Source organism: Chamaea fasciata, unplaced genomic scaffold, assembly GCF_029207755.1.
Source record: "Chamaea fasciata isolate MVZ Bird 193981 ecotype frontalis unplaced genomic scaffold, bChaFas1.0.hap1 SCAF_1, whole genome shotgun sequence".
NCBI lineage: Eukaryota > Metazoa > Chordata > Aves > Passeriformes > Sylviidae > Chamaea > Chamaea fasciata.
The window spans coordinates 152533796-152559244 of NW_027094086.1; the positions used below are offsets into that span (position 1 = coordinate 152533796).

At 54.2% G+C, this 25449-nt stretch overlaps 1 protein-coding gene across 10 annotated transcripts in view; it reads left to right on the forward strand.

The window, feature by feature from the left end:
* MAP4 (microtubule associated protein 4) overlaps positions 1 to 25449 on the forward strand; it is a 146676-nt gene that overhangs the window by 89077 nt on the left and 32150 nt on the right. For 7 of the 10 annotated variants that reach the window (XM_066202327.1, XM_066202296.1, XM_066202295.1 and 4 more), the window contains 4 exons: positions 1631 to 2494; positions 3363 to 3506; positions 4161 to 4307; positions 5356 to 10278. In XM_066202327.1, the coding sequence (XP_066058424.1) occupies positions 1631 to 2494; positions 3363 to 3506; positions 4161 to 4307; positions 5356 to 10278 (6078 nt within the window). Of the gene's footprint in view, positions 1 to 1630; positions 2495 to 3362; positions 3507 to 4160; positions 4308 to 5355; positions 10279 to 19169; positions 21132 to 25449 lie in introns of those variants that run through there. The other 3 variants (XM_066202345.1, XM_066202355.1, XM_066202335.1) reach the window with 2 other exon arrangements.

Genomic DNA, 25449 nt, shown 5'->3' on the forward strand with positions numbered 1-25449 from the left:
TGAGGTTGGAAAAGAACTCAGAGGTCACCTGGTCCAACCCTTCCCCAGCACTGCCAAGGCCACCACTGACCCACGGCCCCAAGTGGCAGATCTATTCACAATTACCTTTAAACCTGCCCCTTTAAAAGATTATCTTTTAAAAAATCCCATTTTTAACATACTCATACCCAGACTCACAGTGCCAGTTGTTGTCCAGTTTCCTAATAGTTTATCCCACTCGTTTCCATAATTCTCCAGGGAACACCCATACTGCTTTTAATATCTCTTTATTGACAGCCTTTTTCATACGTAAAATCACAATCTTCACGTTTTCTTTTGAAGAAGATCGTGATATCACTTAAAAAACCCAGGACAAAGTCAAACCCAAATGAGGGCTGGTGCATGATGGATCCTTTGGGTTTGGTTCAACCAAAATATTTGTTTTATCTAAATGGATCCTTGAGTTCCATTTTAAAAGGGACTTTTTTCCATTTTTTCTATCTCTTTCTGACTTCAGTTTAAGAATCTAATTTAGATTTAATACATTTTCCATTGGCTGGGGAGGATATTTTTAGATGTGACTGAAAAAATCAGTAGGAATGTTATTTTTTGGTCATCAGCAATAGATGGGAGATGTTCAGGGCACTGAGCTGCAGGACACAGAGGGTGGGCAGAGCTTGGGGCTGTTGAGATGAGGAGCTGCAGAAGAGCTCCAGTGCTTCTGGCGCCGATCATTTGGAAAAGCTTGCCTCTGGACAGCTGGAACACTAAACAAAAACCGACTGAAAAACCTCCTTTGAGGGGATTTTAGGCAAATAGGAGCTTAAATGCAGAGGTTTGATTGTGCTGTGAAGTGACAAATGTTGGTTGGGAGCAACCAGCTCAGTGGTAGGAGCTACCGTGTGAAAAAATGAACGAGGCCAGTTTGAAGGAATAGAGGGAATTTGGGATTCGTGGGAGGATTTTGTGTCAGGAGTGCCAAAGCTCCTGCTTGAGCACCAGCCAGACCCCCACCACCAGCACAAGCCACGTTTAGGGTGAAGCGTGCAGCTTTGGAGTGTGTCAGAACTTCTGCTCTTGGAGAACCCGCTGGGCTCACACAGCTGATCCCACATTTTCTGTGTCCTGCAGTAGAGGGGAAAAAGAGTTTTCCCAGGGAAGCTGTGGCTGCCTCATCCCTGGAGGTGTCCCTGCTCAGGACAAGGGAGTGGAGCTGGAGCTGGGACATCTTGAAGGTGCCTCCAGCCCAAACCATCCTGGGGCTCAGCAGAAGCCTCTTGCTGTCATTCCTGTCTGCTGGAATGTGCTCCTGGCAGAGGATCCGGCAGCTCTGGCCCCATGCCAGCTGTGTGGCACCAGGGAGGGTTGGAACAGCAACGATCCATCCTTGGCTGCTGCTGGGAGCAGATGGCAGCCCCGCTGCAGGGCAGGGATGCAGGGCAGGGCACGTGGGGCTGCAGCAGGAAAAGCTCCTGGATGCATCCAGCAGCGGATGAAGACTTGGAATAACTGGGGTGTACTGCTGGGTGAGGGAGGAGGTGGTGCTGGGAGACAAGAGGACACCCCTGTGTGTTCCCCGGCCGTAAAGCAGCTCAGCTCAGGTGTTTGCAGGGGATTTTCCCTGATCTGTGGTGTGTGTGCTCCTGGGCAGGTGCAGCCTCTGTTCCCGCCGCCGACGCCGCGTCCCTGCCCGCAGAGAAGGCTGGGGCTGTCCCTGCTGGAGACGCCAAACCTGCCCCAGCTCCAGGGCCTGCAGCAGCAGCCAACCCTTTCCAGGCCACGGACGGGGGGTTTTCTCCTGCACCTGAAGCCAACCCTCCCAAAGGTGTCAGTGACGCGTCCGCCCCGGCAGCAGATGCTGGATCCCACCGTGGGGCGGATTTGGGGTTTGCCCCGGCAGCAGGTGGGGAGTCCCACCAGAACATGGATTTGGGGTTTGCCCCGGCAGCAGGTGGGGAGTCCCACCATGCCATGGATTTGGGCTTTGCCCCCGCAGCAGATTTGGAATCCCACCATGCCATGGATTTGGGCTTTGCCCCAGCAGCAGGGATGGAATCCCACCAGACCATGGATTTGGGCTTTGCCCCCGCAGCAGGGATGGAATCCCACCAGACCATGGATTTGGGCTTTGCCCCCGCAGCAGGGATGGAATCCCACCAGACCATGGATTTGGGCTTTGCCCCAGCAGCAGGGATGGAATCCCACCAGACCATGGATTTGGGCTTTGCCCCATCACCAGATGCAGAACCTCACCATGCCTTGGATTTGGGATTTGCTCCAGCAGCAGAGAACAAAGCTCAGCACGTTCTGGGCTCTGAGTTTGCCCCAGCAGCAGAAGTCAACCATCACCATGGCCTGGATCCTGGGTTTGCTCCTGCAGCTCCAGCCAAGCCTGTCCCTGCTGTGGATGCTGGGAATGTGTCACTGGAAGCTCAGCCTGGCCCTGCAGCTGGCCCCAGGGTTGCTGTGTCTGGGGAGCTGCTGACATCTGAGCACCAAGACAAGTCTCCTGCAGGTGAGTGCCCAAATCCCAGAGTCCCAGTCAGGGATGATTCAGGTTGGAAAAGCCCTCTGGGGTTGTGGAGCCCAGCGCTGGTTGGCTTTGGGTGAAGCACCTTGAGGAGAGCTCAGCTCTGCTCTCAGGCCACACAGAAAATCCTTCACGGGGGTTCTTCACTTGTAAAACATAAAACCAGGGGTTTTTTAATCATTTCTTAATTTTCACTGGGCACTCTTAGCAGTGCTGAGTGGTGTTTGGTTTGGTTTGCCACGTGCAGGTTGGCTGCGCTGTGTGGATTTCTCCAGGGGCACCATCCCTCCGGAGAGAAAACTGCCCTCCAAAATCGTGTTTATGTTCTAGTTATATTGCTAAAATGCAGCAAATAGTCCCGGGCAGAGGCAGCATAGGTGGGTTGGTTGTGGATGGGGTTGGAGTGAGATATTTTTTTCTTATCTTCTGATACTTTTTATAATTTTTTAAATTTTTAATGGTTTTTTGCTTTGGTTTTGGTTTTTTTGTGGGTTTTTTTTTGTTTGTTTGTTTTGGGGTTTTAAAATGGGGGGTTTTTTGTTTATTTATGTTATGTTTTTTATGGGTTTTTTATGTTTAATGATGAGGCTAAATTTCAAGAGAGAAGTTTTAACAAAAACAAAAAGTCCCACTAGAATGTAGTGACTGAGAGGCCCAGGTGGGTGAATGAAACAGGAAGTGCAGGACAATGCAGGGAGGCAGAAATCCTAAAAATCAGGGTTTGAAAGCGAGGAAACACTTCAGTTCCTTGCAGAAGATAAAAAAATTAGGCGAAGGAGTGTTTTTTATCTCACTTAATCTGATCTACATTTAAAAATAGGAATTTTTTTCCCTCTTTCCATTCCATTTGCAGAAACAACAGCAAAGGTGGAAGCGGAATCCAAAGCCCCAGAAGTTTGTGAGGATCACTCCGAGAAGATAAAGGACAGGAAACCCCCTCCAAGCCCCCAGGACGAGCACATTCCCGGGAAAACCAACCACCACTGGGAGGCAGCAGGTGAGAAAAGCCACCAGAGCACAGCTCTGCCCCAAACTGGAAGCTCCAGCAGGTTTTTGGCAGTGCTGCCATCCGCAGAACTTGTCCTTTTCTCCCTGGTGCGCGGTTGTTGTACCAATGTCTGTCATCGTTTTTCCTTCCCGTTTCACATTTAAATAAAATTAATTACAGGGAGAAGTGCTCTCCCATGTAATTAATGCCTTACGAATTCAAGCTGGCTATAATTAGGCAGAGTGAGGAATGTTGTGGTGGCTGTGGGGATGTATTGTAAGGTAGGGATGAATACAAGATGATCAGCATGAGCCAGGGACTCCAGGCTGATAATGGAGTTCATTCTGGATTTGAATTCCCACTGGGAAGCTGGGAGAGTCTGAATTGGGTTGATTACAAAGAGGGAAAAAAACCCAAACAAACCCTCACCCTGTGCTTAAGCCCTGGAACAGCCCCTGCTTCGTGTTCTACCCCCACCTTGGCATGTGCAAAATACAAAGGTGCTGCTGAAACGGGAGTGTGAGGAGAGGAACGCACCATGTCTCATAAACTTCATTCCTGTTAAAGCCCAAATTAACCCCTTTGCAAGGGCTGGGCTTTGGCTGCAGGCTGCCTCTGCTCCTGAGACCTGAAGCCTTTCTGTCCCTGTCTCTCACGTTGCAGCTGAAGCAAAAGGAGCACTGGAGAACAAAGACCTTGCAGAAAAATCTGCTCCTGCTGAGGATGGTGAGACACAAAAGGAGGGGGCTGAGCACAACCACGTGCAGCACGCAGAACCTCAGGAAGGGAGAACCCTGCGGGAGCCCTCAGGTAGGATATAAATCAGAATGTAAAAGAGTAACTGCCATTTCCTCGTGGAAACCTCCTCTGGGAACTCTTCACCTTCTGCTCCTGGCTGTGGGGCCACCTGGGCAAGCAGAAATGTCTTTGTGTGGTTCTCAGTGTTCCTGGTGCTGGGCTCACCCTTCTCCTGGAACCCTCCCCGAGGCTCTTTTCCCTCCACGTCCAAACCAAAAGCCCAAATCTGTGTGCTCTGGGTGCTTTTTCTCCCTGGGACTGGCTCACAGCTGTGCTGGAGGATTGCAGAGCTCCTCATCTCTGTGCCATCAGCACTGGCTTTTATTTTGGCATTGAAAAGGACCGTTAATTCTTAGGAGGATATTCCCAGGGAGGATCTCCTTCCCAGTGGAGCTGTGTAATTGCCAAAGGAAGATGGGATTTCCTCCTGCTCCACTGACCCAGCCCCCCCAGAGGAGCTGGTGCTGCTCACACTTGGTGTGGAGGAGGATTTGTGGGCCAGGGCCGAGCGACAAACGACTGCTCCTCTCCTCCAACCCAGCTGAGGGATCCCCAGGGACACAGCAGGTGACCCTGGGACAGAGGCTCTGCCTCCCACTGCTTCCTCCCTGGCTGCTGGGGAACCTTGGCTCTCCTGCCCCCATCTCTCTTCCCATCTTCCCACTAAACTTCTGTTTTCCCACTCTGGAAAGATGCCAGCTAGAGATATAAAAAGGCTCTCTCTGATCTTGTCTTGCTGAGACAAAATGGATCCTTAATGCATTTTTAAAAAAGCAACGGCACGTCCTTACAAGAACCGGTGCTTCTTGGTGGGGTAGGAGCCCGCGTCAGGCTCGTGCTTTAACAGCCCTGATGGATGGATTGGGGGTAGATTTCACAGGTGTTGGGGTAGATACCTACCCCAGCCCTCCCAGGGTGGCTCTGGTGTGGTTCCAGTGCTGGGAAATCCTGCCTCTATGGCCTGTTTGAGAGGGCTGCAGTCACCTAGAGAATACATTTCTTGTTTCTTTGATGGAGCAAGTAGCGGCCTTGATGTTTGAGCAGGCTTCCTGTATTCCAGGTCTGCCCACTGCACAAGTCAGGCAAGCTCCCAAACCCAGGGACCGTGGGTTTGGCAGAGCAAAACCTGCCCCAGTGCCTCTCACAGATGTGCCAGAGGAGCATCCCGTAGGTGTCCCACAGCAGAAGAGTCCTGAGCCCAGAGCAGATCCCTGTTCCACACTGGAGCTTGGAACATCCCCTGGCTTTAGGGTTCCTCACAAAAAGGCCACCAGTGTCCCCACGGAGCCTGTGGAGAGCTGCAGAGATCCCCCCCAGGAAAACTGGGATTTGGAAGGTGCCCTCGTGAAGAAAAAGAAAAAGAAACCCAAACAAAGGAGAAGCCAGCTGCCAAGAGGGATGGAGTTCTGGGATGAGAACGGAGCAGGCTGCAGAGCTGCCAGGAGTGCTCCCCTTGGGCTGGGATGGCAGAATCCAGACGCGTGTCCTGGAACACCCTCGGGAAGCAGAGCTCTGGATGCGCCAAAGGATGCTAAAATAACGACCGGGAGTCATGCCCTGGATGAGCAAAAGGCCTTCCCAGTGCCAGCCCCGGGACAGCAGGCCCCAAAATCCCCTGTGCTGGCTGCCAGACCCGGGGAGGAAATGCAAACAGGGGCAAGGAGAGATGACAGCTGCATGCTGGAACCTAAAGGCAAAACCCAAGAGGTTCCCTCTGAGCCGCTGGGCAAGGCTAAGGGGCAGGAGTCTGCTACAGCAAAGGGACCCCCCAAGCCCGTGGAGAGAGATTTCCCCAATAAAAAGGAGAAGAGGGAGGACGAGGAGTCCAAAAGTGCTGATGCGGTGGTCAACGTGAGCAAAGCGGAAACTGCCTTACAGGCCAAACCTTGGGAATTGCCCCTTTCCCAGAAAAATAAGGAGCCTGAAAGCCCATCTCCAGGGCAGGCAGCACCCAGGGACTCTGTCCTTCAGCCTCCCCTGGAAACGGCAGCCAAGAAAAACAGGGAGAAAAGCAAAGGGGTTGAGAAGGAATCCCCCAAACAGCCTCACCTGGAGGACAAGATCCCTCCAGGGCCAAAGGCAGCTGGAGAAAGTAACCCGGGCTCCGGGGGAGGACTGAGGAGCCCAGCAGATGCTCCTGGAGCTCCTGTCCCAGCTTTAGTCTCACCAAGACCCGGGGAGGTCCCAGCAGAGCAGGACGGAAGGGCTCAGGGTGTTCCTGATGCCCCCAGACCCCCCAGCCCTGGGGAGGCCGGGGGCAGGGGGGTGCCGGCAGATCCCCCAGACCCAAACAAAGGGAGAGGGTTCGCTCCTTCCCAGCAGCAGCAGCAGCCCGGGAAAGATCCCAGTTTGACACCCGGGGTGGACAGGCCTAAGAAAAAGCGCAGCGAGGGGAAAGGCAGAAGGATGAAAAGCAGCTCGGAGCACATGGTGCTCTCAGGGGATGGAGGGAGGACAGAGGAAGCGGTTTCTCCTGAAAACGGCCAGGGTGTTGCTGCCAGGGGACGGCCGTCAGCCAGCGCCGCACAGGCCTGCCCTGCAGACAAGCCCAAAAAGCGAGGCAGCGACGGAAGGAGCAAAAAAGGGGAAAGGAGCTTTTCCCAGCAGCCTTTCCTTGAGAATAAGATGGATGCAGGGGGTTTTCCTGAGGTAGCTGATAAGGTGCAGGAGGGCAGTGATCAGGGCAGGGAGGGGGGCTGTGTCCCTGCTGGGGGCTTGCGGGAAAACGGAGCTAAAACGCAAAGGCCAATCGAGCTGGGGCCGGAGAAACGGAACGGGAACACTGGGAAAAGCGAAGCAGCTGGTTTGGGAGCTTTAGACCAAACTTTGCTGCTGGAGAAGAGCAGGGAGGAAGCCAAAACGGCAGCTCAGGCTGCCACCGTCAGCCCCACCAAAGAGGTGGACTTGGTTGGGAGAGGCGGAGAGGCCGCCGGGCTCGGCTCGGCTGTGACAGTGCTGGCAGAGAAAGCCAGGAAGAGGAGCAGCGACGGGAGGAGGAAAGAGCCTGAGAAAAGCCCCTCTGGGCAGGCAGCTGTCCCGGGTGCTGGGGGGGAAGGCAGGCGGGAGCAGGTGGCTGCAGGCAGGAAGGGAATGAGCCTGGAGAAGGAGCAGGGCTCCGGTTTGCAAAGAGAGAGGCTGGCACAGGAGCTGGGGAGAGCCGAAATGCAGGGAGGCACTGGGAGCTGCTCTGAGCAGCCAAATCTTTCAGGCCAGAAAACAGAGGCTTCAGAGCCAGAAACAGGCAGTGCTGAGGAAACTTGGCCGGCGAATAAAGGGAAGGGAGCAGATAAATCCCGGCCTCTCCCAGAGCACAGGGCGGGGATGCACAGTCCCACCAGGGAGCTGGGGCTGGACGTGCCCAAGGGTAAAAGCAGGGATGGGAAAGGCAGAAAGGCTGAGCAGAGTCCTGAGCTGCAGCCAGGTGACAGCCCTGCAGTGGGACACGTTCAACAAACTCAGTGTGAGAGGGGCAAAGAGAATTCCAGGGCTCCAGTGGCACTGCAGCCTGATGCTGCCAAGGTCCAGGCTCCTGCTTGGCCTCTGGAGCCAGGGAAATCACACACAGGGAGTGAAGAGAAGCACAAGAAAGGGGAGCCTGACCCACAGCAGCCTTTTCTGCTGGAGCATAAAGCAGCAGCAGCAATGTCCCCTCCTCCTGGCCCAGAGATCAGGGACAAGCCTGAGGCGGGAGGTGCCAGTCCTTGCAGCAGGGATAAAAATCCCGTTCCAGAGCATCCAGCAGTGTCAGATCCCAGCCTGGCCCCAGTCCCTGAGAGATCTAAAAAGAGGGGTTACGATGGAAGCAGCAAAAAGGCTAAAAATGCCTCCAGGCAGCCTGTTCCTCTAGAGGCAAAGGCAGACAGGAGGGAAGCGCAGCCTCCCCTGGGATCTGGGCTGGGGTGTGGGATGGAAGACGCGGATTTGGTCGATGAAAACAGAAACATGAAAAACTTTCCCGCTGGCCCTCCAAAGCTTTGGAATAATAAAGGAAGTGACTTCAAATCCGTGTCTCAGGCCACGGCAGGTGGGCCTGGTGATGGGGGTGACGCTCCCTGTGGCCTCCCAAAGCACAGAGAGGGGGGTGCAGGGACTGGGGGCCTTCCTCCTCCTCCTCCTCCTCCTCTGGAAGCTGTGGCAGAGAAAAGCAGCAGAGAGCCTGGGCCTGGTGCTAAGGAGATGCAGACCCAGAGATGCGGTGAGCAGCCCAGCAGTCTTCTGGGACGCAAAGAACCTGGAGAGGAGGTTTCCCCCAAGGATGGCAGAAGCAGAGAGGCTGCTGCCCAGGATGGGCAGCCCAAGGACAAAGGTCACCTTTCCCCCGTGGCAAAGGTGGATGCTAAAGAAATAAAACCTGCCGATAAAAGGCACAGCGCTGCCAAGATTCCCTCAGAGCTTCCCAAACACGGAGCTGGGGCTGCCAAGGGGACAGGGGGACCGGAGGCCACCGTGTCCTGTGCAGAGAAGAGCACAGGGAGCATCTCCCCAGCCCCTGCAGGAACACCTGGGAGCACAGGGAGCATCTCCCCAGCCCCTGCAGGAACACCTGGGAGCACAGGGAGCATCTCCCCAGCCCCTGCAGGAACACCTGGGAGCACAGGGAGCATCTCCCCAGCCCCTGCAGGAACACCTGGGAGCACAGGGAGCATCTCCCCAGCCCCTGCAGGAACACCTGGGGGCACAGGGAGCATCTCCCCAGCCCCTGCAGGAACACCTGGGGGCACAGGGAGCATCTCCCCAGCCCCTGCAGGAACACCTGGGGGCACAGGGAGCATCTCCCCAGCCCCTGCAGGAACACCTGGGAGCACAGGGAGCATCTCCCCAGCCCCTGCAGGAACACCTGGGGGCACAGGGAGCATCTCCCCAGCCCCTGCAGGAACACCTGGGAGCACAGGGAGCATCTCCCCAGCCCCTGCAGGAACACCTGGGAGCACAGGGAGCATCTCCCCAGCCCCTGCAGGAACACCTGGGGGCACAGGGAGCATCTCCCCAGCCCCTGCAGGAACACCTGGGGGCACAGGGAGCATCTCCCCAGCCCCTGCAGGAACACCTGGGAGCACAGGGAGCATCTCCCCAGCCCCTGCAGCCTTGTGCCAGGCGGTGCCAGCAGCTGCCATGGGCAGGAAAGCTGGAGAGAGCTCACCCCGACACCGGGGCACTGAGCCTGAGGGTGCTGCCCTGCATGGGACAGCTGCCCAAACTCCCCAAAAACTGCCCAGAGAGAACAAAAAAGGTCCCTGGCAGCCTGCAGAGGAGGGACCTGCTGGTGCTGGTGAGGCTCCCCTGAAGGATGCTCCTCGTGGTGGGGACGTTCTCCTGAAGGATGCGCCAGTGTCCAAGGCTGAGGTGGATAAAGATAAAACCAAAGAAGAGGATTCTCAAGCCAAAACCAAAGAAAAGGATTCACGAGCCAAAACCAAAGAAAAGGATTCACAAGACGCAACTAAAGAAAGAGAAACTCAAGATAAAGAAAAGAAATCGCAAGGAGCGACTAAAGAAAAGGAATCTCAAGGCGTAACCAAAGAGAAGGAATCTCAAGAAGTAACTAAAGAAAAGGAATCTCAGGACACACCTAAAGAAAAGGAATCTCAGGAAATAACTAAAGAAAAGGAATCTCAAGAAGTAACCAAGGAAAAGGAGTCTCAGGACACAAGTGAAGTAAAAGACTCTCAAGAAATAGCTAAAGAAAAGGAATCTCAGGACACACCTAAGGAAAAGGAATCTCAGGACACAACCAAAGAGAAGGAATCTCAGGACACAAGTAAAGAAAAGGAATCTCAAGAAATAACTGAAGGAAAGGACTCTCAAGCCCCACCTAAAGAAAAGGAAGAAGAAGGTGACCAGAAGGCGGTGAAGGAGGCAAAGAAAGAGAGAGTGAAGGCAGCAGAGCAGCTCAAGGGCTACATGAGACCCACCAAGGCCCGTGGGGTGGCAGCCCTGGTGGCCAGGCCAGCCCCCAGAGCTGTCCCCCGGCAGCTGACCAGAGGTGTGTGAGTGTGCCCAGTGTCCCTGCCCCTGGCATGAGCCGTGTGGGCATCCCAGCCTGGCATGAGGGGTGTTTGCTGCTCTCAGGGGCTGCTGGGGCTGCTTGCCTGGCTCACAGTGCTAATTCCCAAAGGTCTGGAGCTCTGCGTTGGGGTTTGATCCGTTTAGATTGAGGTGGACAAATGTGGTGGAGTCTTGGGGTGAATTGGCACTTTTGGGTTCTTGTCACCTGAGCTGCGGTGGGTCAGTGCTCCCCGTGCCCCTGCTCAGGGCTGGAGGATGCCAGGGAACGCTCCGGGTCCCTGTTGTTTGCAGGGCTGGGCTTTATCCCACCTGCGTCCCCTTCTCCTCCTGCAGCTGGTTGGGCTTAAGCCTCCCTGAGCCACTCCATCCACACAACGTCTTTCCTTCTAGAATCAAAGCCTTTTCCCAAAGCAGCTCCAACAAAACAGTGGCGGGGCTGATGTAAATTTGGGGACTTCATCCCTCTCATAGGAGACTCTGGACGGGCTGGTCAGCATCCAGGCCTGGCCACCCTGGCTCTTCTCCAGGGAGCAAGGTCCCTGTGCTCATAGGAAACGAGCTGGAATTCATCCCACAGAACTGAACCCAGTTCTTAGAAATGCTGAAACATGGAGAGAGGCGAAATTACAAATCTTCTTGTACTTGTGCTCATTCTCAAGCTTCCTGAGAAAGAGTTGGCATCTCTGTGAACCCCGCTGTGCTGAGACGGGCCGGGAAGTTTATCCCTGCCCTCAGGTGCTCTCCAGTTTTGCCTTGTCATCAGGCATGAACTTTTGTTGCTGTTCTTGCAGAGTTTTCTTGCTGCCAGTTTGCATGATGCAGCCACTAACTCACCAGACCCCGAGCTCCAGAGTGCCTTAACATGCTGCTCAGGTTTTTGAGAGGTTTTTGTAATTTTAATGAGCGTTGCATAACCCCGAGTGGTTCTATTTTAGTGGAAGTGGTGTTCTCTGCATGAACTTGTGCCTGCAGAAGTGATGCTCTTTGGTGCATGATGCAACAAAACAGAGGGAAAGCTGAAGGCAGCATCTTTGACAAAACCAGCGTTTCTTCAAGGCCTTTCCATTGTCTGCCAGGAGTTTTTGAAAGGAAAGCTCCTCCTGAGCGTCTTGCACAGGTGACCGTGCACGGACTGGAGGAGTCCTGGCTCAGAGTAGCACTGCAGCCTGTTGTGAGTAAGTTGGCACAAACTTTGCACCTGGCAGTTGTCCCGATGTGAGTTTACTCAGGCCTTTGGTGACCTTCCATTGCTTTCCTCCTTTCAGCACTTGGTGGAGTCACCAGTTGGTTCCTTGGGGTTCTTAAGAGGAGCTCAGAAGGCCCAGCTCAAATTCCCCCTGAGGGTGCTGGGCACTGCCCGGGCTCCCCAGGGAAGGAGACGCGTTGGCACATTCCCAAGAGCTCCAGGAGCCTTTGGACAGCACTCAGGGACGCCCAGGGTGGGATTGTTGGGGTGTCTGTGCAGAGCCAGGGGTTGGATCACTGATCCTTGTGGGTGTCTCCCAGCTCAGGAGCTTCCACAGTTCCGTGGCTGACCTTGTTTTGGAGCTCTTGGTGCCGTGTTCCCACAGCAGCTGGAGGTGCTTTGCCATCCCAGAATCCCAGGATCATTAAGGTTGGAGTCCTGTGCCCAATCCCCACCTTGTCCCCTGCCCAGAGCTCTGAGTGCCACCTCCAGGAGTTCTGGGACACCTCCAGGGACGGGCACTCCGAACCTCCCTCCAGCCCATTCCCAGACACGCAGCCACGTGGCTGAGGCTTTTGTCTCCGTTTCCATTCCTGCCCGGCCCTTCATGGAGCAGCTGTTGCCGAGCTGCAAACCCCCAGGAGGCCTGGCTGGATCCCTCACTTGGCAGCAGGGGGGTGGAAGTGCCCGTGGCGCATCCGAGGCCGGAGCGCGGAATTCGCGCATCAGTCACAGCCCAGCTGAGCCCCGAGCTGAGCCCAGAGCTGAGCCCAGAGCTGAGCCCAGAGCTGAGCCCAGAGCTCCGTGAAGGGAAAGGTGTGGAGATCCCTGGCCGTGGTGACTGTGCTTGTTTACAGGCAGGGAATTGTTCAGCTTGGGAAAGTCCAGCCTTTAACCCCAGCGCTGAGCCGCGTTCCCCAGTGCCACAGCCAGACGTTCTTCACCACGTCCAGGGCTGGTTGGTGCCTTGGGAAGGCTGAGCTGGAACAGGGACTGCACAGAGCCAGAGAATAAAGCAGGGATTTATTGAAAGGCCTTTAGGACACACCTTGGGCAGGACAAGAGCCTGGCCAGGGCTGCACCCAAGGTGGACACAAAATGGTCACAAAGTGGTCACGAGGTCTCACACTTTTCTAAGTTTTGGTCCCTTTGCATATTGGGGTTTAATTGTCCAATTCCAGCTCCAGGCTGTGAGGTCTCATCCTTCTTTTTTCTCCCTCCAGCCCACCCTTGGTTGTGCTGTTGGGTTGGAAGTTGTCCTTGGTGTGCAGCAGGAGAAGGATTTGTTTTGTGTCCCTGCTGTGTGCAGAGCTGAGTGACGCTGACTGTGAGCTCAGAGCTGCACCCCTGGGCAGCACGGAGCCTGAAATACATCAAAGCTAAAGCTTAAGGCATCATGGTGCTTGCTGCACTTTCCTGGGCAGAGCTGCAGGGATCCCGGAGATGACTGTGGAAGTCCAGATGCCCCCTGGACTGTGTCCCCTCCACGTGCCTGTTTGTGCTCCTGTTCTGTGACAGTGAGATCTCAGGGGCTTTGTATCTTCAGCTGTTGCCACACCTGGGCCAGCACCTCACCTGTGGCTGTCAGGCAGGACCGGGAGGCTCCTACTCCACACCTGAGATCCTCACGGGATCCTGGGATGGGTTGGGAGGCACCTGAAGGAACACCCAGTGCCACCCCTGCCATGGCAGGGACACCTCCCGCTGTCCCAGGCTGCTCCAGCCTGGCCTTGGGCACTGCCAGGGATCCAGGGGCAGCCACAGCTGCTCTGGGAATTCCAGCCCAGTCCTTCCCCACCCTCCCAGGCAGGAATTCCTTCCCAGTCTCCCATCCCTCCCTGCCCTCTGGAAGCCATTCCCTGTGTCCTGTCCCTCCATCCCTTGTCCCCAGTCCCTCTCCATCTTATTTCTTTTCCCCGGTGGGCAGGCGGGGCACAGAAACAAGATTTACTCCCAGATTGAGGCACTTTGGAGGACCTCGTGCTAAAGCTGAGTGATGAAATCTCTTTAGCCAGGCTCCCATGTCCGACACTGTCTGTTCCAGGATAACAGGATGCTTCCCTGAAAACATCAGCTCCTGTCTGTGCTGCTAAAATAGGTCCCAGTGCTGTGATCCAGCTCCCTCGGGAGTCATGGCAACTGTGATGCTGCAGATTCCTCTCTCTGACGGAAGTTGGATCCATCTCCTGTAAATTAGGCCTTGCACACTTCTGTAATTTTATTTTTTTTTCCTTCTATTTTTCACTGTGCAGCTTAAGGAGCCATCAAGGCTGATGGTGCAATTCTCGGATTTAATCCCTTATCCCTCTTCTGGGTTTATTTCAGCTTCTCATTGTTGTCACTGCCATTGGGAGAACTGCCCCAGAGCCTCCTGGAAAATTATTTTATACCTTCTAATGTCAGGAGGCAGCTGAGCTGATAACAGGAACAGGAGGGGCATTATCAGCCCTTACAATGTGACAGAACCTTTGTGTTGCCTCTTGTACGAATTAAAACTCAATTTGGGCATTAGAGGTGACAGTGAGGGTCCTAAATTCTGTTCTTGCAAGGAGAGGCCTTGGCTGGGTGCTGGGGGGTGGTGAAGGGGGGAAATGACGGGAAGTTTTCCCAGGGCCAGGGTCGGGCTGTTGGATTCTGCTCTGCTGCTGACGTCCCCCCTTCCCTCTGCTCCTCAAGCTCTATTTCAAAGGCACACTTGCAGAAGATTTTTTTTTCCTTCAATCTGTCCTTGAAGACTAGTCGATTAAAAAAAAAAAAGAGAGAAATTAATTTGTTTCAGTGTTTGGGGGCTGTATCCTCTTATGGATTTTGATTTGCATAAGCTGTTCAGCCCAGGGCCAGCTCAGATCCCTGGTGCTCCGGAGCGCAGTGCTCATTGCACAACCACCCTGTGGTGCAGACAGTCTGCTCCTGAATTCCTGCCCCAAATGGGGGGCCCGGAGTGCTCCTCTCCTCCCTGCATCCCTCCTTCCCTCCCCTCCATCCCCATCCCTGTGGCTGCCTCCTGTCCCCAGCCCGTGCCAGGCTGTCGTGCTGCCCACTGCCACAGTCACCCTGTGGGATGCCGGGCAGATTTCTCAACAGTTTGTGTGCAAATCAAATGCATTGAAAAGCCAGAAATGCCCATCCCTGTCTAATGACAGGATTTGCTTTGCTTTTGCAGCCACAGCGAAGCTCTTCCTGTAAATATTTTCTTCCCCTGCCTGGTTTCCATTCTTTTAAGTGGGTCTAGCATTTGCACAGTAACCTTCCAGTCATATCATGTTTGTAGTTCTCCTGTGGGACCCCCCCAGACTGTGGTCGGGTTTGTCTGACAGGGCTTCATCAGCTGATTAACGTCGTGTTAATCAGGGCAGGGGCTGGGGGATGTGTAAGGGCAGCCAGTCATCCTGAGATCATCAGCACAAATGCAGTTGCGGTGCAGGAGCCGGTAATGACAGAGGTGCTCTAATAATGCTTTGGAAATGCTCAGTGTCATCACATTGCGGCCTGTTCATTAATTAAAGACCTGTTAATTATCCCGGGGGGGGTGTGTGAGGGAACTGAACCCCGCCGGGTGTCAGCAGGCAGTTCTGTGTCAGTGTTACACAGATTTGTGAGGGGACCTTGGCCCTGGTGTGAGTTTGGTTCAGCTGGAACAGGAGGTTTTGTGGAGGTGTTGCTTCTGTCCCTGGCTGAAAACTGAGCTGAGCTGAGCTGAGCTGGGCTGAGCTGCCTTAGAGGATGTTTTCCCAGGGGTGCAGCTCTGCAGTGCTGGGTGCTCAGGGGCCTCTGATCCAACAGGATCCCTGAATGGTTTGGGTTGGAAGGAACTTCAAACCTCATCCAGTGCCACGCCTGCCATGGCAGGGACACCTCCCACTGTCCCAGGCTGCTCCAAGCCCCGTCCAGCCTGTTCCAGGGATCCAGGGGCAGCCACAGCTGCTCTGGGCACCCTGTGCCAGGGCCTGCCCGCCCTCCCAGCCAGGAATTCCTTCCCAAATTCCCCTCTAAATCCACCCTCCCTGTCCTGTCCCACCCCACAGCTCTGTGTCCTTTCGAGGTTGCCCAAACCAGCTGGATCCCAGTGCAGACGCCCCTGTTTTTCCCCAGTTTCCTCCTGCCCTGTTACACCAGTTCCTGGTTTCTCTCCAGCTGGATGCAGCCGTGCCCAGCTCTCCCTTGGAGCTGGCACCCAGCAGCCTTGGCCAGCCTTCCTGAGCTTGATTTCCTTCCTTTATTTTATATTCCCGCTCATCCTTGACGCTGGGATTTTCAAGAAAAGCTGGGAGCGAAACAAATCCACTCCTGGCTGCAGATTGTGCCAGGCTGAGGCTGCTGAGCACATTTCCTCAGTGATGCTGTTGAACTTTCTGGGGAAATCTGAATTCCAAGCCTCCTTCCCTGGCTGATGTTGCCAGTCTGCGGCTTGTGCATCGTTCGGCGAACTTTGTGTTGCCTCTTCTCGGTTTCCACAATGAAATACCCCCCACAATGAGCAAATACTGAGTTGGAAACGCTCTGGGTGTGTTTGATTTCAGGTTTTGGCCGATCTCTGATTTCTTGATGTAAATCCTAAAGCAGGATTTGATCTGCAAATGACCCGTCCTGTATAAAACATGAGGCTGCGCTTAAGGTTTGTACAGCTCCACACCTTTGCGGTGTTAAGCTTATAATTCTGGTGGTCAGAATCCTAAATATTCCACTTTCATCCTTCAGCCGGGTTTCTTGCAGCCTGTGGGAAGAAGTGAAGCGTGAGTTGAGCAGGGGTGTCAGGCTGGTTCCACAGCCCGTGTGTGTGTGTGTGTGAGCACACGGGGTGTGTAAATCCCACTTTCCTGGACACACAGAGCGTGTCCTCATGGCTCTGATTGCTGTTCTTGGTAATAACTCTTAATTAGAGACCACACCAACGGCGCTGGCACGGAGGAGCTCATCATCCTGGAAAGTGATGTTGCCTTAGAAACCAGTGCAAGAGGCTGCACAGAAACGATTGTGTTAGATTAAAGCAAAAAAAAAAACCAAAAAAAACCCCAGAGCATTAGCAGGGATAAGTAATAGCTTGGGGAGTGAAGCAAAAATAGAAGCACTAGGCTGATTCATCTGCTGAGGCTGGGAGGATGCAGATTGGGTACCAGAGCTGACGTGGGATGTAGTGATCTCCGCCTGCTCCGGGGACTGGCACAGCCCAGTTCCACCTGGAAGAGCCCAGGGAGGGCACAGGCATCCTTTGGGGGTGGCTGCCCTTGGGAAAGGATCCCAGTAGATCTGAGTGGCTGCAGAGGTGGCGGGTGCTGGGTGTGCTCAGCATCCCGGGCAGGCTGATTTCTGTCAGCTCTACCTGCAAGGAAGGACAGGGTTTTATTGGGGATAAAAGGATGTGAACAGGCGAAACAGAGCCTTCCTCCAGGCTGCTGTCGCCTCTGGGAGGGATGGGGAGCTCCAGGCAGTGGGGCAAGCTCCACATGCAGAAGCTGCACCAAGGTCTGATTTACGGGATCTTGGAACGATGGCACTGCTCCTGCCTGACACGGAAGGTGGTGGAGAGCCCAGAGGAGTGGGAAGCCTCAGATTTGGTGCTTGAAGAGTAGGAAATCTTCCTCCATGTTGAACTGAGGGTAAAAGCAGTGGTTTGGGGTTCCATTGAGGGTATCTGACTCCCCCTTCCAACCCAGGGAGACCCTCCCTTACTTGAGTCACCTCTCAAAATCTGCCCAGCTCTGCATTCTGAGCATCCTTCCACCCATTCTGGCTCGTCTTCATTGTCCAGTGTGCCTTTTAACTCTTCAGGGAATTTCAGGTTTATGAGAATCTAAAGGAGCAAAGCTCTGATGGGAGAGCTGCTGGTCACAGCTTGTGAGTGGCCGTTCCTTGCTGGAAGTGTTGCACAAACCACCGTGGCCCAGCTTCAGAGGCAGAATATTCCTAAATGGAAATGAAAAGAAATGGGCTGGGTAGAAGGTAGAGGCCAGGCCACTGGAACTGGAGAGGGGTCTGGGAGCAGCGTGCTGCGGGCAGGAGGAAGCTGTTGGAAAGCTCTCAGTGTATGAACTCTGCATTACCTCCATTAATGTCCTGAGAGATTAAATACTGGATGACTTTGGAGATTTTTCATGGCTAAGCATTCTCCTGCTCCTGAGCGTCCTAAGTATCGACTGTGGTTCCATTTCCTGCATTAGAAAATATTACTTAATAAAGCAGCAGCGGGGGCTGTTACTGGCTGTGCACTGACATGGAGTCAGGCTTTTCTTTCCTGTGATGCAAATCCCTTCCATGATCCCAGGCTCTGAAGTACCAGCCCCGAAATCAAAGAGGGTTTTCTCCTCTGTTAGAAATGGTAGATGTTTGCTTTTTAAAAAAGAAAAAGAAATAAAAAGCGCCTAGGTGGTTTCAGAGAGCTTTGCAGGGCTGCCCTCACTCCTGGAGAAGTGCTTTGAGGGATCTCTGATGGATTGAGATTTCCTGTAAAAAGCCCTTGGTTTGGATTGAGTGAGCAATGGAGAAAGAACAGGAATGACTTGGGATTAGAGGAACTCGGGGCCTGCCAGATTGGGGAGCACAGTCAGTACTTTCAGAGTGAGCAAGTGCTTGCAAACATTAGTCCTACATCAGAGAGGAGGGAGAGCACGAGCCGTGAGCTGAGAGCCCGTTTCCCACAGCAAGACACCTCGGAATATTTTAAAGCAGGGGAAAATTGTTGAGGCTCTTTGAGGAGTGAAGGTTGTGGGTGGAACTATTCTGGTTAATTAGAGGCTGTCAGGAAAGCTTCATATAACTTACAGTTCCTTAGTCATTGTTTTTAAATATAGCAGTGCCTTAAATCCCAAGCTTAAATACAAGCAGATAAATGTGTGGATCGTAGCATTTCTCACAGCAGGTTCAATTCAGGGGGCGTAGTGGAACTCGCAGGCTCTGGGTATAAAAATACATTTCTCTCAGTTCAACTCGAGCAGGGGAGGCCTTTTCCATGAGCTCTAAGGACATTTTCTGCAGAAGGGAGCGTGGCCATACCCGGGACTTTGTGACCCTGGTTCAGAGAGCAAAATCTGCCTCAGTCAAGGATTAAGCTGCACCAGACACTTAAGAATAAAAGCTGAATCTGCAGTTTGGTGCTAATGCAGCCTCTGAGCAGCCTCCAGCTCGGTTTAACCAGAGGGATGGTGTCCAAATCAAGACTCCCCGTGGAAGGAGCCCTGTGGAGATGCTGGGGCAGAGGTGGATGAGGAGACCCCATCAGAGGTGTTGAGGCTGGGTTGGGATGGGGCAGCACGAAGTGTGCAGCGTGAATGAAGTGTGACAGAAAAAAATCCACCTGCAACCAGGACAACAGGCAATGAGGTTCATATTTTTATCAATTGGGGCACGTGTCCGGCAGATTCTGTGGACTCCAAGAGGCAGCTGTTACAAAACACAGATATGTGGTGTCTTTGAATCGGCTAAAAATATTGTGAGATATGTTCATGTTTTAAAAAAAAATGAATCTTGCTGTATTTGAGACTCCAGGACCTTTCCAAACACGTCCCATCCCCTCCTTTCCAGCTTTGTCCTCTTGCCTACGGGAGCGATCGGGTTTGTGAATTGTGAAATCCTCATTACAGCAGGACTTGTGATCACTGTTGACTCCGAAAGAATATATTAAAATTCACAGAAAACAAAGCCCTCGTGCTGAAAGGGCCCATTCTGCACTGTGCTTTTGGGGCTGGGCTGCGGGGGGAGAGCCGTGCTTTGGTTTTGTTTGCCGGGGAGGAATTGCCGATCTCGGCTCCTGCGTGTTCTTGGAGCGGCTCATCAGCAGGAATCGATGCCGATAAAAGCATCGATCACGGCAGAGTTCGGCAGAGCAAAAGGAGAGGCCGAAATCCCCCCCCAAACTCCTCGGGACCCCCCCAAAGGCCGCTGGCAGAACAACCCTTCCCCTGAGCCGATTAAACCCGCGGCAGCCTCAGCCCGGGGCCGGGCTCTCGCCTTCCCCAAGTGAATTCCTCAAGGATTCTCCACAAAAGGATGCGACCTGCCGCTTTCTTTTGAACCAGCGGCTGGCTGCAGCGAGTGGAGACGACGGCGCAGGGGGTGGGGAGGACGGGGTTTGTCACGAATACCGGGGGCACGCCGTGTCGTCACGGCAGCGAGCCCGGCGCGCCGAGCGCTCTGCAGCAGCGGAGCCGCCGCGATGTCCCTGTCCGAGCAGCAGCCGGCCCCGCTGGCCGAGTACAGCCCGCTGGGCAAGGGCAAGAGCCCCGAGAGCTTCCCGGCACCCTTCCGCCGCATGGAGTCCCCCAAAGACTTCGGCAAAACCGAGTTCGAGTGGCAGAGGACGGAGGGGAAGCTTAACGAGATCGGCTTGAACGTGAACTCGGGGGGACCGATGAAGGACGGGCTGGTGAAGAACGCCGGTTTCACGGATGAGGACAAGCTCTGCTTCTTCGAGGGGAAACTAGACAAAGAGCTAAAAATAGCGCAGAAAGACAAAAGAGAAATTGAGGTGCCGGGCAAGAAATACCAGGCGGCTGCGGGTCACCTTGAGAGCTGGTCGTTGATTTCGGAAACGTTTCCTTCGGGAGAAGGGAACTTGGGGAACCCGAAAGCCACCGATTTCCGCGTGGGACAGGCGGCAGCCGAAAAACCCGCTCCGGGGCTGGGGAAAAATGAAGCCGTCACCGACCAAGAGAAAGCCGTGGGGAAGGCTGGGGTGGAGAGCAAATGCCAGGCAGAGCCGAAGCTGCCCCATCTATCCGTGTCGGAGAGCGATCCCGGCAAATACATGAAGGAGCAGGAAATCAGCGTCTGGAACCCCAATTTCCACCCTGTCCTGCCCAACGAGTCGGGCTCGAAAGAAGCTGCCCTGAAAAAAGATGGAGCCCCCGGCTATTGCGTCCTCGGGGTGGTTAATGACAGCTTCGGGCAGAGCGGGCCGGCGTCCCCCAAAGCTGCCCCTCCGACCACCACCGTGGAGCTGGCCCAGGACGAGTCCAGGAGCAGTGACCTGAGCGAGAGCCCCGAGATGGAGGAGGAGATGGAGGAGCAGCTGGGCTGTGAGGGCAGTTTGCTGGCCAGGGCTGCCCACCAGAGGAAGGCGATGAGGCGTGCGATGTCAGAGTGCTCTCACTTGTCGGTGCCCCTAACCCTTAACCTGGCCGATAAATACCCTGAGCCGGTGCTTAGAGAAGACGTCGCCACTGGGCTGCTCTCTCCTAATAGCAGCCTGACCCAGAGCCGCAGCCCCACGGCCGGCAAGCCCAGCGCCCCGATGAAGAGGTCACTGACGGTGGCGGAGGAGCAGGCGGGGGCGGCCGGCCCCGCCGCCCCGCCGAGCCCCGGCCCCGGCGCGCAGCCCCCGGCCCCGCCGCCGGAGGAGCCGGCCGCCAAGAAGCGAGACGACTGGAACGGCAGCAACTCGCTCAAGAAAGAGCTGGGCAGCCCGAGCGTGTTCCACAGCAAGCTGGAGCAGATCCCCGAGCTCGGCGGCCAGGACAAAGAGCGGCAGGAGGCGGCGGGCAAGAGGGACAAGAGGAACGGCACCGATGGAGCGCCGGCGCTCGATGCTCCCAAAAGCAAAGGCGCCGAGCTGGAGCCCGGCAAGACGGCTCCTCTGGAAAGAAAAGAAATCGAGGTCAGCAATGTGCGGAGCTCTCCGTCTCCCAAGCAAGGAGATTTACCACGTGATGGTATGTTGCTAATTTTTACCTCCGCGGGCAGCGGGCGGACAGGAGCCGGGAAGTGCCCGGGTGGCTCGGGAGCCCGGGGGCGCGGGGAGGGCGGAGGGCGCACCTGGGGAGCGGCACCGGCCGCGCTCGGAACAAAGGATGGGTTTTTACACAGATGAGAACGGGGGGAAATTCACTGCCTGCCTGGCTGCGCGGCATCTGGTGCGGCAGCAGCTGTCGGTGGCTTCTGGGGATCCTAAAGTTGAGCCGTGGGTTTTCAGATCCGTGGCGTGCACCGGTGTCCCCTCGGTAGCCTCCCGCCACACCTCCCCCGAGCAGAGGTACCCCCTGATCACGAGCTGCATTGTGAGAGCGGGGTGATGGCAAAGTTAAAGCCTTTCAGCCCCTGCCAAAAGAATCTGCGGATTGTGCTTTTCCCGTAAGCTTCTGGCACCTTTTGCTTTTTCTGTTTGAGGCGAGCACACGAGAGTGATGAGTGGAATGGTTTACGGAGTTAAGCTCTTGCCGGTGCTGAAATTCCAAGTGGAATTTCCCTGTCACTTTCTGGAAGCTCGTTCCCAATCCCCCCGTTTGAATGGAGCCGTTCCCATTCCAAGGGTCAATAGCGGCTTGTTGTGTTCTGTGGGGTTTGTTGTTTCAATAGTGCTGTGCTGCATGAGGTCACTCTTCCCGGATTCCAAATCTGTGAGAAGAGTAGTCAATCTTTGTTCTCCCGCCTGGAACAACATCTCAGTGTCCCCCTTGCCAGCCCCAGCCAGCAATAAACCTGCTTTTTTTCCCCCAGATTTTGGATGCGCCGACGGTGTTTGTGCTTTGTCTGCCGCCCGCGTTAACGAGAGGAGAGAAAATGTGTCAGGGGATAAAGACAAAAGATTTGCAGAATTTTTTTTTTTTCATCCTTTTGTAGCCGGCTGGTCCGTCAGACCCTCGGAGGACTGGTGGAAAATGGAAACTGTCACGTTGTGGAGGGAGGGGAGGATAAAACCCGGGTGTGCAGAGGGGCGAGCTCCTCAGGGGGAACCCCAGAACTCTTGGGGTGAGCCGAGCCCTCTGAGCCGGGCAGGGCAGTCCCCGAGGGGCTGTGCTCACACAGCCGTGGAGCTGCTCTCCTCTGGGTCTGTGGTGTGTGAGTGACACCCCATGGTCACTCAGGCAGCTCTCGCTGCCCTGGCTCTGGGCATCGCCCTTCAGCCAGAGCTCCCCATCACTGCCCGGCCTAATTAGAGTTCTGCTTTCCCTAATTATTTCTCTTAAGATGCTTCGGTTTCCAATCTCGTGTTTGGGGAGCTGGGGAGCAAGGTTTGGGCAGTACAAACTCCCCTCTGTGATGTGCCAACGCGTCTCGCCTTGTCACCGAGCCACAGAATCCCAGGGTTGGAGGGACCTCAAAGCCCATCCAGTGCCACCCCCTGCCATGGGCAGGGACACTTTTCACTATCCCAGGTTGCTCCAAGCCCCGTCCAACCTGGCCTTGGACACTCCCAGTGTTGAGGATGGGGAGATGCTTCCCTTTCCATCCTCTCAGTGTTCCCTGGTTCCTCACGGTTGGCTCGAGGGGCAGATTTTAACGAGCTCAGGTAGCTGTGACTGAAGTGGTGGCAGCTCCTCAGGAGGGCAGCCCTGGCTCCTCGGAGCTTGAGCAGAGCTGGCAGCTCCTGGCAGGCAGGTGGGAGCCACTGGCTGCCCTGTGGTGGTCCCAGGGAGGTCACGGGGACACCTGGGGACGTTCCCTTGGGCTCAGGTCAGACGCTCGTGTTCCGTGGTCACCTGGGCTTCATTTTGTGCCTAAACATTAGAGGGTCATCAGTTGGCTTGGGAGCTGAAACGTGGCAGGAGTAAAGAGATGCTGGCAGCAAATGCGGAGCAGAAAAGAAATCCAGAAAGGATGTGTGTGTGCACAGCTCCCATGTCACCGAGTTCTCGGGGTGAAGGCGTTTGCCACCTCCTTTCACGTCCCAGTTTTTTGGGGGTGGTGGGATTTGCCGACACCTGCCCTGTCACCAAGGTTTAACTACGGGACAAATCAGAGACAAAGTTCATATTTTGGGCAGCTGGGACCCCCAGTTTGGCTTGGCTGGTGAGTTCTGTCCAGCTCAAGGGACGGCTGTGTGAAAGCACAGCTCTGTGGGATCTTTAAATCAGACAAACATTTCAAACCTCATCTGAAGTGGATTGACATGTTTTCCCCAGAGGGGCTGAGCATCAGTGATGGAAAGGTCACTGAGATGGGAGTGCTCCCAGTGTTCTGGCTGGGTTGTGTTTTGCAGATGGTTTATTCAGATTGCCAAGGGTTTTTTAGCATTTGGTTTAAAATTTTGCTCTCACAGGCTTTATTATAAAAGCTTGTTTGTTGCCCTTGCAACCACGGGTCTGGGTGAGCTGATACAGAGATAACCGAGCTGGCAGAGCTCTCACAGGCGTGAATATCATAGAATTTTAAAACTTATTTTCTGCTCTTTGTAGTTTTTAACTCTTCTAATCTCTGGATTTATCCTCTCCTGGAAGCAGACAAAGCAGTAAAAGCAACTAAATGTTTTTTATATGTGCAGTTTAGAGGATTTTCAGAATGCAGGAGAAACCAGACAGAAATTCCTCAGATGTTCCTGAAAAGCTTTCAAACTTTCTGTGCTGAGGATTCTTCCCTCTGCCCTGTTAATCAGCAGGGAGGTGGTTGTAGTAAAAATAACTCCCCTGAGCAGGCAGTGCTGGCTGGAAGGTGGAGCTGATGCTAAATCTGTCTTTCATTCAAAGCTCGGTTCCCTATCCTGAGCTCCTGATCAGCCTCGTCTTGGCGCTCACCTTGCAGGTCCCCACCCAGTCACGAGGCAAAGTGGTCAATGGCTCCATTGGATCTGACAGAAAAAGGTTTTTCCTGCTTTTTGCTAATCCCTTTCCTTTTCTGCCTGCTCTCTCTGTTCACCCCGACCTCGGCACTCACATCTGGGGTAACGAATTCTGTCACCTGCGCCTTTTTTCATCCTAAAAATACTTTAGAGAATTGTGCAGCCAGATCCCAATCGCTTGTCTGGTATCTCCACTTCAAGCAGACTTTCTTGGTTCTGCCCACCCAGGATTTTTTTGCTAAATATCAGCTCCTCTTGTGTTCTTTTAACAGAAAGAATTAGCAGAACTGTACGTAAAACTTTTCTTCCTTGCAGACATCTGGGTGTTGCTGTGATCACGGAATCTCAGGATGGTTTGATTGGAAGGGACCTTAAAGCTCACCTAGTGATGGCACATTTAGTTTAATTTTCGTTTAATTTTAGTTTAATTTCCTTCTAAACACTGCCCTGAAGGCTCTCCTGGTCAAACCCCTGGCGTGCCCTGGGCGGGTATTTTCAGCCAGCAGCTCCTGGCTGCAGATTAGTCCTGATCAGGGCTGAGCCCCAGGAGCTGCCCACCTCCCTCAGTTCCCCTGGAATCAAATCTCTCAGGACAAGTGGCCGTGTTGTTCCCAGCACTAGGGACAGGTTTGCTGTGTTGTGTGATTTATTGGCGTTTGTTTGTACCCAGCGTCACCTCCAGCGGCGTCGCTGCCATCAGTGGTGTCCTTCACCTTCTGCCTTCCCTCACTTCCTTGGCAGCTCCCTGAAATGTCTTCTGCTCTGAAACACCAGAAATTGCAGCTTGGGTGTGTCACACCCAACCACAGCTCGGTGTTTGCATCAGGAAACCATCCTGGGTTTCCAGCTCAGGTTTCTTTATAATCCACAAAGTCCAGCATAACTTCCAATCTCCTGAAGGATTTATCTTTTTTTTTTTTTTTTCCCAGCAGAACACTGTGGTTTAGATGAGTACAGAACCCAAGATTCCCAGCAGCAGTGAGGGTGTGAGAGCCCTGGCCTCAGGATTGCACTGATTTAAGTGGGATCAGGAATGCCAGCCCAGCTCCCTGTGAGGAACCAGCACTGGTGCTGGGGGCTGGCAGGTTCCTTACCACAGGAAATCATGGTTATAACAGGGGAAAAAAGGACAGAAAAATGATTGCAGCTGCTCTGTGCCTGGTTGGAACTGGGGGATGCTGAGGAGCCTCACTGGAATTCGTTGGATCATTAGTGACACCTTTGTGCTTCAGTGTCCCGAGACAGGATTGTCTTTATTTTGCATTTTGAACAGTGTGGAAGAGCAGTTTTATGCCTTCAGACACTGAAAAGCTGAAAAAGGGACTTTGGGCACAGGCCTGGAGGGACAGGACACAGGGAATGGCTTCCACTGCCAGAGGGCAGGGCTGGATGGGATTTTGGGAAGGAATTCCTGGCTGGGATGGAATTGCCAGAGCAGCTGTGGCTGCCTCTGGATCCCTGGCAGTGTCCCAGGC